Source organism: Homalodisca vitripennis, chromosome 6, assembly GCF_021130785.1.
Source record: "Homalodisca vitripennis isolate AUS2020 chromosome 6, UT_GWSS_2.1, whole genome shotgun sequence".
NCBI lineage: Eukaryota > Metazoa > Arthropoda > Insecta > Hemiptera > Cicadellidae > Homalodisca > Homalodisca vitripennis.
This window is the reverse complement of record NC_060212.1, coordinates 117,864,690-117,877,566: the sequence shown is the minus strand read 5'-3', so window position 1 is coordinate 117,877,566 and position 12,877 is coordinate 117,864,690. Positions and strand designations below refer to the sequence as shown.

At 34.2% G+C, this 12,877-nt stretch overlaps 1 protein-coding gene across 1 annotated transcript; it reads left to right on the top strand.

The window, feature by feature from the left end:
* The first annotated feature begins 2,107 nt into the window (after positions 1 to 2,107).
* On the top strand, positions 2,108 to 11,233 carry LOC124365537 (proteasome subunit alpha type-7-1-like). Its single transcript, XM_046821525.1, is given in 5 exon segments — positions 2,108 to 2,415; positions 6,378 to 6,461; positions 6,463 to 6,505; positions 7,277 to 7,345; positions 11,091 to 11,233. Coding segments are annotated over 5 exon segments (444 nt in total). The 5' UTR covers positions 2,108 to 2,310.
* The last annotated feature ends 1,644 nt before the right edge of the window (positions 11,234 to 12,877 follow it).

Sequence of the window (12,877 nt, the reverse complement as noted above, 5' to 3'; positions counted from 1 at the left end):
GAGACTTTACACTAACTCCAAATTAGTCAAAACCAAAATTGTCTGCTGTTATAAAACTAAACTTACTTCTATTTTTTTACATGAAAAGGCAGACTTAAATTTATGTAATGCAGCTTCATTTATCCTTTATATTTTCCAACTTTACCAATAATTTTACAATAACCAACTAATATTGAAGAAAGAGAACGTTTAAGTAACCTTATATATATATATATATTATTATTAACACATCATATTCTCTAAAAATCTATCTACAATACATAACTACAATATTAGAAGTTGTGATGATAAATATGAACAATGTACAATAACTGTCTAGCTTGAATACATGTATGTTGTGAACTAATAAATAACCATGAATAATATATATTAAAGTCGATTTGGTTTTTTTGAATGTTCGTAATTATGCGGAAAGGGTTTTTATAAAAAACATTAAAAAGTTGCAAATTCAGGGTAGGGTCCAATAAGCGGACCCGGTTTTTTATATCGAAGAATATAATCATCGATACCTAATATTCGCATATCGAATCACAGACTATCAATCGATATAAAAGTAATAACAATCATATGTTTAAATTAAAATGTGAATTTAATGATAACAAATAATAAATGAACATAACCAAAATCAGGGAAACTCATAACTTTAACTAAATGAAACAGAACGAAAACGTTTTTACTAAAGTTGTGTCCACCATTACCTTCTTTTTTTTGCATCTGAAGACGACCATGTTAGCTCCTCTAACAGTTACATTTGTTACCTTTCCACAAATATCACATAATGGATTCTTAGGTACTAACCCAACATCCTGAAGCCATAAAAAACATATTTTATCGTCTTTTAAAGCAATTTCGTGAAGCTTCCTAAGATTGACGGCCATTTTAATACACAATGTTACGTGAAATTTAAAATATTACCTTGTATTATTTGAAAGTGTTTTACAGCTGTTCATATAGATTATTTAAGTTGTTAAAAATAATTCATCAGTATCGATTGATTATATCGATGGTTATGATTAAGTAATATCGTTTGCCAATTTCGATATAAAAAACCGGGTCCGCTTATTGGACCGTACCCACAAGGGAGTTTCCACAAGGGAGATAGGGTACAGCAATTACTATAATATTATCTATTATTTTTATATTGAACGATTTTAGCCTGTAAAATTACTCTCTCTCTCTCCCTCTCCCCACCACTCTCTCTCACTCTCTCCCCCTCATATTTTGACTATGTAACCATTTTCCATGTTACTTTCTCATGTTAACTTCAAAAGAATGTCTTGCGCCGGAGTTTTTATGTTTACTTAAATAACACATTTTTTACTTATTAACTATTGATTTTGCTTTAGTTTTGATTAAACGATATTATGCCCGTGATTTAACCATGCGTTTACTGCATGATTGATTATCATTGTTATGTAATGTATATATAGGTATTTGAATATAATTCTTGATCTGTTTAAACTTTCAAATTGTAATTGCATCATTTTGTGACGAGATCCATTGCATGTAAATGTTTATAGAGCTATAAAGATATCTATCTATCTATCTAGTGGTATAAGTCCTATAAAGTGAAATGTCTCAAATCCATTTGCATATTTTTATTGATCTCCCCGGGAATCAAATCCATGGTCTCTCGGTTAGAGATCCACAGCCTTACATCTATGCAAGGGGAACCATATTTTGTTTATATAACATGTTACAAACTTCATTTCTGTAAAATGTCTATCTATGACATTTTAGATAGGCAACTTCAATGCCTGACCAAGAAATGACCCAAATGAATCTTTAGCTTCAACCCGCTGGGATCACTTCAATAACAAAACCTTCAAACCAATGCGCTTCACAGTTTACAATGACGGGCTAACATGCTCTGGCATGTCTTATTAGTTGGCTTAAAGTTTGGTTAGAAATTAATACAATTGATAAATTAATTCTGTTGATGTTTTAAGTTTAATTCACCTCCTATTTTGTTTGTTCTTTTACTTTAGATAGAATGTTCTATTAATCCATATAGGTATTCATATAATGTATCCTTTAATCTATGGATATCTTTGCTAACTAAAGATATTTTTCATTGTAATTCTTTACTCTATGCCTTTATCATAAGAGGGCATACAACAGAATTTTGTTATTTCATTCGTTTTGATTCTCATTCTCATTATTGGTTTGGTTTGTCAGTGAGGTTAAACGTGAATTTGCACTTATTGAGCCTCAAAATATAACGTCCGTTTTCTTCGTATACAATCTTTATTCAGTTAGTCTGATCGAAGGAATTTTACTTTATTTTAATTATCTTTATTTGTATTTAAAATGGGCACGTCAAGATATGACAGGGCTATTACTGTTTTCTCACCGGATGGTCATCTTCTCCAGGTAGAATACGCTCAAGAAGCTGTACGTAAAGGATCTACTGCAGTAAGTAATCGTACAGGCTTTGTTCAAATATTAATGTACTGTATATTAATGATTGGTGATGGCAAGTAGGTGGATAGTTTATATAGATTTCTCAAAGGCTTTAGGCTTTGTGTCATAGTCACCTCCAGCTAACTTAAATCCTTTGGTGATAATGGAAACCTAGCCTAATTTACTTAGTTCTTTTCTTACCTGTCAAACCGTAAACTTGCAGTAAAATTTATGGGAGCCACTTCTCGTAGTTCTAATGCACATTAGGAGGCCTGCAGTATGATGAGCGCATAACACTCAAATGGAATCGAATATCGATTAGAATTATTTTAAATGACAGACCCTAAAAAGTTATTGTAAGTACTACTTCGCTGCTCAGACTTAGTAAAGTTGAGATTATGACTTTTATGTAATCTCAAATATGTACATTTCTTTGACATATAAAAATATGGTAATTGTGAAAGTAACGGCCGGAGCGGCAAAATAAATAATAATAAAAAAAAAAATAAAACACTATAAGGTTTTGATGGGGTGCAAATGAGAAATAACGAAGTTTTAGAACATAAAAAATGGAACAACTGTTGACGTGCGGAGCAATATTTCCATGTTGTACAGCCATGTCGGGCATCACGTGACCTTTGGTGCCCGTGATGATGTCATCGGATGCAGCGTCATCTTTGCAAACATAAATGAAAACTAATTATGAAATGAGCAGAATTTTGACCCTAATGAATAATGTTTTTCTTAATTTCGAGCTATAAATTAATTAGTTGTTATCAGGTTGAGACGAGTGGCTGACAAGTACGCGCTGCGGCAGGTGCTGCCCTGCACTGATGTCAACGAAAGAAAAACATCCCTCGAGATAGTACCTATCAGTAAAATATCAAATTCTAGAGGGGCTGATCAGAAATATAAATTGAAAATTGTAATACAAAGGCAATTATGTATACAGTGTAAAATCTTAATAAATCATGAAAGCCTGTAATATAAATATATAAATGGACATTAATAGAGAACACTTACCATTAGTGTGTTCCACAGAATGTGCAGAACGCCAAACTCCAACGAAATATAGCGTTGTCTCGCTGGCTTCAAATGCAACAATGTGGTCACCAAACCAAAATATGTCTTTCAAAAAAGGAACCTGCCCGGGCCAATTTTTAAAAATTACGACATTCAAAACATTTTTTACAAATTTTTCTGTCACAAACAAAGCATCAAAAGTCTCCCAGTTTAAAAACAATACGCGACCAAACGACAAACAAATACACCCATTATTAAAAATTCCATGTTCTATTAAAAAGGAAACAATCTCCTGTCGGTCAAAATGTAAAGTCTTAACATGCCAGAGAAAACACTACGACACAAATTTCACCACGATTTGTCAAACTGGTGGAATGGTTGATCCATGATTGTCACGCACTCACTCGATCCAACCTACAGTACACGATATCTTGTGAAGCACTGACTTCTGCCCTGAAGCGCTCAGATAACAGATACGCTATCAGTCCCAGCTGCAGATAATATTTACAAATACCCAGACACAGCACACAAACAGGACATTAAAACATTAAAAACTTGACTATTTATGAATATACCCCCTAAAACCATGTTATTTATCATTTGCATCCCCTAAAACTATATATATTTTTGTTCAGGAGGATGAGCAGAAATACGTTGATAATGTAAAATTCGTGATTTTGCCAGGTCGGCCTTTAACCTTATAATTTCCAAAAAATGTAGCTTCACCATAATACAATCTTAAAAGTCTATAATGTTAATTCAGTTCGACATTAATGTTCCAAATTAATCCAAACAAAGTTTAAATCATGTGTATGATATTTGAGTGTAATGGCTGCTGAGGTGGAAAAACTGTTTTTTTTTTATCAATAACCTATTCTAAATCTGAAATAGCGAATCGTCGTCGTCTTCATCGTTTATATATTTTCGTCCAAATCGTTTGGAATTAGTGATGGTCGGCCATCATGCACATTTTCCTGTACTTCATTATAAGCTCGTACCCACTTGTGCACTTTATTGTCACTCATTATGTTAGGACCGTAAACTTCAGTAATCTGCAGATGAATTTCCGCCGCAGAAATGTTTCTTGCAGACAAAAACCGTATTAATGCACCTACTTCATAATCGGCGGGCTGATCAGTTGTCTTTAAAGATTGTGAACAGATACTATAAACAGCAACAGAAACAACGTTAACCCTTTCAGGGCCATGACCAATAATATGAGATGTTGCAAAAATTTTTCACATCTTATATATCCCCTTGTGACTAGTCAAAAGTGCCAGGCTAAAATTGGCGATTTTGCAGTCACTTATATTAAAATTGATAATTTTTCATAAAAATTAGAGAATGACCTAAAAGTTGCACCAAATTACTCATATAGATATATACTATCAACAAAAAAAACATATAGATGTAGTTGTAAGTAGGTAATTAAAAATAAAAAAATAATGTTTTTAATAGATTACATAAAAATTTTTTATTTCTTTATTCTTTTTTTTTTGCAAATAACTAATAAAGGAAAAAATAATTTTAGTTGTGGGAAGCTATTTTATTATATTGTACATTTAGACAGGAACAACCATACAAAAGTTTTTGTTATTTCTCTCATAAATAAATTTTTTATGACACATTTTGTATAAATACGCATAATTGTACTTCGCAACATATTATAAATGTTAAAGCAACTGACTCTTAAATTGCAAGAAACTTAAAATAAATATTCACATTATGGATGTACCAGTAAACAGATGATTGTAGGATCCATAAACAGTTTTAATACAGTTAAAAAACACTATTTACCAAGAAATATTTACACAATTTTATTTGAAATTTATTTACACTTTTTCTATTTACAAATGTGCTATTTACAATTTCACTCCCGTGAGATCGCAAATTGTCAGTCATTGTAACTACTACACACAATAGCTAAGCACGTAACAACTAACACTACTAATATTTACAACCACAAAATAAAATAATTGAAGAAGAATCCAGCATACAATAGTACGATTACACTAAAGCATAAAGAATTAACAACAAAAGATCGAGTCAGCTGATAATGTCTTGGGACAGTTACGAAATAAAAATGAATAGACCTCCAAAATAAAAATTATATTCATATTAATTATCTACAAATATACTAGGGAATAAAAATACATAAAACTTTAATCATTTGACGTCGCATTTATTTTAAGAAAACGATGAATATCAAGGAGACTATATATTGCCGCCTGGCGCTTTTCGCATATGTCACCGACAGCAATATTTTGCCGCCTGGCACTTTTCAGATGCGATCTATGGCGGCAATATATTGCCGTCTGGCCCAGAAAGGGTTAATGGTGCCGCTTGACACGCAAAGCAAGTCGGGAGTTGGCACACATGCGTGTTTTGTCCTTGGTGCCAAATTTAAATAGTTACGACAAATCAGATCTTACTTTTGGAATAACCCTTGTATATCGAGGATTTGTTACTCATGAATATATATGACTTAATAATCATGAATATCGATAATTGTAATTCGATATATTACTTTATATTTACTGCAGGGTATGAAAATTACAAGTTATGACATTGTGAAACATTAAAAGTCGAACTATTTCTTGCACGATATTAGAAAATCATGGTTGAGTGATACTTAACAATATTTGGTATTATCTGGAGGTATTATTTTTATAAGAGTATTTTTTACCAGTGACCTAACAAAAAAAAATTACATTATTCGAAAGAAAAGATTTTATTTGACTTACTATGAAAATTGCATTTCATTATGACAATCTGTTATTGTTTTCTGCCTTCAAAAAGGAAGTGAATTAGCAAGCTGGTGTCCTTCGGGTAATACCACAGTATTGTAATATTTTTATTCTGTTTCAAGCACTCTTGATCACAACCACTAAAATTTGTCTGTTACTGATCCTGATAGTTTAGATACAATTTTAATAAATTTGTATTAACAGGTTGGAGTTCGTGGCGCAGACGTAGTAGTTTTAGGGGTGGAGAAGAAGTCTGTAGCAAAGCTGCAAGAGGAGAGAACTGTACGAAAAAATATGCCTCCTGGATGATCATGTGGTGATGGCCTTTGCAGGTATGTGTTACTGAAAGGATTTGTTGGAGTATAAGCAGTAAAATTTGCATACTGTTTCTGATTACTACAGGAGGATTATTAATTTAGACTGTAAAAATAATTTTTTTTTACATAACTTCATTAAAATGCAGTAACTCTTCAAAATTAAGATAAAAATATTATGTACGCATATTTATTTTGGCAAATGGTCTAGACCTAATTTTATAATTTCATTACAATTCCATAATTTCCCGCTTAATAATATGTGAAATTGTGGAAGATAGAAAACCAGTTGTTATCCAAATTGTTAGTTATTTAACTGCATAAAATTGATTTCTTTATTAAATTTTTGTGCCACCCTCATTTTGGTGAAGTAATATACAGAGTTCAAGTGTATGTTTTCCAGTTACACTTTACCAGATTAAGAGTTTGAAAGCAATATCTTGAAATACTAAAATTAGGTAAAACTTGCATAGTTAAAATTTTTACTTAGGATTTTGTATGATACTGTTACAATTAATATGAATCTCAAAAGTGGATCTTAATAGCAGTTATTATTAAATAAACGTTAACATTTAAAATCCCTTAGAAACTTAAGCTAAAACGGCTTTCAGAACTTGATTAACGTCAGTAAATGACAATAGTAGTCAAAACTATTGATGCTGTTTTTTTTTTATTTGTACAGTTTTTATAAGACCTTTATGAAAAGTTGGGAAAAGACAAGGTATAAATCCTGAAATTAAAAAAATTTATATTGTTAAGGTGTATTTAATGATCCAAAATGAATTACAGGTCTGACTGCAGATGCTCGAATATTGATTAACAGAGCACAGATAGAATGTCAGTCACATAAAACTGACAGTAGAGGATCCTGTCACGCTGGAGTAACATTACTCGATATATAGCAGGTAATATATTTAGTCGAATAATTGATTAACAGAGCACAGATAGAATATCAAGTCACGTAAACTGTCAATAGATGATCCTGTCACGCTGGAAATACATTATGCGATATATAGCAGGTAATATATCTAGTTGAATATTGATTAACAGAGCACAGATAGAATGTCAGTCACATAAACTGACAGTAGAGGATCCTGTCCACGCTGGAGTACATTACTCGATATATAGCAGGTAATATATCTAGTTGAATATTGATTAACAGAGCACCAGATAAAATGTCAGTCAGATAAACTGACAATAGAGGATCCTGTCACGCTGGAGTACATTATGCGCATAGCAGGTAATGTATCTAGTTGCAAGCAATCTATCATCTACAAGGTATGAAATAACATTATTTTTTACTGGTCTGTAAGAAATTCAATTCTAATTTTTGTCACTTTAGCAAGTGAATATTAACCCTTTGAGTGCCAACGTCCGATTTTTACCGGACGACAGAAGTTGGCCGAAAAAGTGCCAACGTCCGATTTTAACCGGACGACAAAAAGTTGGCCGAAAAGTGGCTGACAGTCCCGATTTTACCGGACGTTCGGGACTTGAAAAAGTCACTAAAAATTGTAACCTTTAATATTTTAAAAATAATATCATATTGAAATGTTTGTGAAGAATCGTTCATTTTTTCAAAATAAATTGTTATAGTACACTTCCGATCAAACTTTTAAATTAATGAAACTCACATATAAACATTTTTTGGTTGCCATAGCTACCAGAAAACAATGTGACAATAGTTTCTTAAAAGTTGTATAACTTACTCATTATTGAAGATAATAATATAAATTTTTCAAGGATTTACAGACAAATTGCATACACTTTCCAGTGATATGGACTAAGAAAAGGATATGAATTTTTTTGGTCATAATAATTTCGTTGAAAAATTAAATTATAAAGTATTTTTGAATTTTTTTTTAGGTAAGTCCATTTTTGGTATTCCTAAATGTAGTGTTATGGTAACTTTGTTATTTTATGTTAATTAAACAGAGTTTTCAGAGAAAAATAAAAAAAGAATCATGTTGATAGCTTATTAAATAATCGAACTGTGAATTTTTTTACTAAAAACCTTGCAAAATGCCTGAAAAAGGGCTGGCACTTTTAGGTACACCCACTAGAAAAAATACCTGGCACTTTTCAGTATACCCACTCAAAAAATACTTGGCACTCCAAAGGGTTAATCAATTATCCCCTTTTGGATTCAATTGGACACATTAATTAGGTATTCGTAGTTCCAACGAATCCGAATATTAACTGAAGAGGTTTTGTCATCCATTACAAACTACAGTGTAACATTGAATGGCTTTCTTATTTTTTGTACAAATTGCGTAACATAAACTCACAACTACCCTATGCATACGAACGAAGTAAAATCCAAAACTGTAGTCCTACACTTGTACAAATACAACAACAAACTGTGACATGAACAGGTGCTTTATATTACCCTCCACCCCCCCATTACACTTGGGTTTTATCATCTGTGGCATTAGAAACATCTGATCCAGGTTTATTCCGACTGAGGATGGCAATAAAAATGATGTTGGAATGTAAAATTTTAAATTTAAATTTTGGGGGGGGGTGGGGGGGGGGGGGGGTGGGGGGGGGGGGGGGTGGGGGGGGGGGGGGGTGGGGGGGGGGGGGGGTGGGGGGGGGGGGGGGTGGGGGGGGGGAAGAAAGCGATAAAAACCCTTTTGGTGAAACTAGGTTAAATAATTGCCATATAAGAGCATCCCTGTTTTTATTTTGAGCACCACAAGTTGTCGCAACCACCATATTTACAAGTCTTTCCCTCCGAGAAAAAAGTGGCCTTGAACAGTAGCAAGCAACTTTTAAAAACAGACAAGAAGCTATTTCAGTTGGCTCCACTCCCCCGACCTCCCCGATGCCCTCATGTGCCACATACACAATAAACGCTGAGCTCATTATTCCCCCACATGTATTCCTAGATTATAGCAAAGAAAGGTTTGTCCTTTGCAGTAAATAACATGGTGCTATGGGTAAGCATGGGCACGAACATACACCTGTTGCAAGTCCAACATAATGTTGTAGCGGTACCATTTGGAAGTTGGGACAAAGTAATATCCTCTTTCATGCAGACATGGGCCTTTTCAGCTTTTCGATGGTGAATTTCTTGTTTAGTTTTAACTTCCCGTTTTTGCCCTTTCATTGGTCGTTGATGAAATCTGCACTTTAAAAAGATCACATTTTTTGCAAGTATCACTGCAAGAGCCTTGAACTTGAGTTTTGGGAAATCTTTTTTTAATACTTCTGTATAAAAAACTATAGTTTTGACTGGACTTGTAGGGTATTGGGTTTTAAATGCCATAAACATTCTGTGTTTTGTTCAGGTCTGGGACAAAAACTCATTGCTTGATACTTTTCGGCAATAATGGCTTTCGTATCTTGGGAAAGAATTTATATTACACCTAACCAGATTAACGGTCATTTTCTGTATACTTCACCTTGTGTTCATTTGATCCAGGGGTTTTCCCTCTTTTGTCTTCGAAAATCAAGCATCCTGTTTTTTTTTTTAGTTTTGTAAACCAATCAACTTCCTTTCAGAAATAGTAAAAATTTCTTTAAAGTTTTTTTTGCAAATTTGTATGTTTTTTGCCAGAACCATCAGGAATGTTGTATGCAAACGAGCAGGAGCGTCTACTCTCACTGGGATCATCGTAATTCCCGTGTCTTCTACGGGGCAATAGGTAGCATCTGCATGTGGTTGAGTAAATATGTTCCCTGGCTTTTTTCGTCAACTTTGTAGAATTCCATAAACAATATCAGTTTTTGTTCGTTACTCAAGTTTTTGCATTGGTACTTACATGAACAGCTTCGTTCAGGAGGTGGGGGATTTTTGCGGGGATAGTCTTTCCTTTACAAGTAACATAACTGTCTCCTTTTTCCCGAGCCCTTCGTCTTCTCTCCACTAGAACTTTCTTACGAACAGGAGGTGCTTCCATTTTTAGTAAGATAGAACACTGCACTAATAAATACTTCAACGCCTGTTACAACGCAAACACACTTAAATAAAATAATCACTACGTAAAACAACACAAAACGTAAAGCGGCGAGCATAGCGTAGCGTCACTGCCCGCCCGGCAACAGCAAATAACTACGGAATAGACAAGGAACATACATCATGGCGGGTGGACTTACATCGTTCTCCAACTTCAACCCCGCACGGCTCTTACACGGTGCTGACATCTTCCGACTGCTCTACAAACTAGGGGCAATTTTTCTGGCACTTACTACCTTGTCTATCTTATTACGCTTGGCTTTTACTTCGCTTTTCACCGAAAGTCATTTTTTTTATTTTTGGCACTTACAACCTTTTCCATTTTTACTACACAGTTTCTCTTGTAAGTTCTCTCAATGCCATACACATTGGTTTAGTAATTATAACTTTACTAGAAGTAAGTAGTATTATACACAAGAATGAAATTAATCATGTTTTGCCCTTCTAATACATTGGTAAATAAAAGAGTTTGTTATATTCTAGTTACCTGTGTTTTAATAAAGTACAAAATTAATTGAAACACCTACTCCATTACAGAAACTGTAAACATAATACTGAAAAGGAAAATCAGTGAAGTTGGACAAGTATTAAAAATACAACTATGTATATAGTGTTTTTAGTTTTTTTTTTAAATTTTGATAGATTATCAGTGTCTTTCCTACGTGTTGAATGAGGCATTCGCCAATCGTGACAAGATCTCAGGGGTGGAAGGAGGGTCGTACTCAGCCTTGGCAGACCACAACTATGTACTGCCACCCGCCCCTGTACTAGTGTGGCGGGGCTGACCTGGGCCCCCTGAGGAGGCATTTAACATTTTAAAATTCTGTTTGCTAAATCTTGTTATCTTCAGCAATAATTTAATATTGCCAAGACTGACATAGGTGTTATGGTTTAAATAACTCAACTGTTAAACCTTAATTAACTACCACCCTCGTTTACTAGCAATTTAATTACAACGAAAATACAACATTAGAACCGTGTTTAAAACACAAAACACTCTTAGATAAAGTTTCGTAAAAACAAAACCAAAAAATGGCACACAGGATTCCAAAAACTGTGTTTACAGTATAAAATGTAGTTGCAGTAGGGAATACATAGGCGAGACAAAAAGACCACTAAACGTAAGGATAAAAGAGCACAAAGAAAACACGAGAAAGGGTCTCACAGAAAAGTAAAAAATTGCACACCATTGTTGGTCCGAAGACCATCATATGAATTGGGATGAAGCCAACATAATACATCGGGAACCACATTTCTTCAAAAGGAAATTAATTGAGGCAACATACATTAAATTGGCAGACGAACCAATCAGTCAACCATCAGTTGAGATTAGGCCGCTTTGGTTGCCAATTCTAAAAAATGAACTAAAGAGAAAACCAAATGTATCAAACAGATCAGATATTTGTAATAAACCAATGTGGAGGCACAATATGGTTTTAAGTAGTTCATCTCGCATGAACCAATAATAACGAAAGGGCCCATTCCTGTCCCCCTTCCTTTTTATTTCCGCCATCTTGTTTTTGTCTGCCATGACGATTACCATTGGCTAGTGTCCTCTGGTCAGTCGTAGGTGGTGAGTAGACAAATGAAGACGTATTGTGACCTGTATTCCGTAGTTCAGTTTTAATGATTAGTGTTGTGTATAGTTTTTTATTAAGTGCATGTTTATAGAGTTAGTGAAGTTGACAAACAACATGGTGGTTGTGATTCCTGACCTAGGCGTGCCACAATGCTTTGGTAAGATTTGTTTATTTTAACCTAGTTTGTAATTATTTATTATGTTAGTTCTTTACCTGAAGAAGAGATCAGGTAAAGGTGGCATCTGAGGAGAGAGAATCGCCTCAAAGGAGGGACAGCCATCTATGTTAGGGAAGATCTAGCAGGTAGCACATCCAACTTAAACATAGCAGACTGGAGCACTGAGCTTATATGTGAAGTGGCAGGAATAAAAATCACCATAGACAAGACAGACTACCACATCATTGGGGTGTACAGACCTGAAGGAGACTTTACCACAGCAGTAGATACCCTGTCAAATGTATTGGAGGAAATCCCAACATGGAAGAGCCCAGTAATAGTAATGGGAGACATTAATGTTGACTGTCTAGGCACTGGCCCGAAACAATCAATCTTAAATGATACACTTACCAGTTACAACATTATCAGGCTAAACCTACCACCAACCAGGATTACAGACCACAGCTCCACTTCAATAGACATGATCTGCACAAATCAACCGGACTCCAAAATAAGAGCTACAGTAATACAAGCTTATGTCTCAGATCACACAGGCTATGCAGCATCTATGATAAAGATAAGTCTCATCCACCCACAACAGTAATAGAGGGAAGACAATTCAGTAACAGGAATATACTGCTGCTGAAACACCTCCTACAAAAGGAAACCTGGGAAGATGTAAACGGACAAGA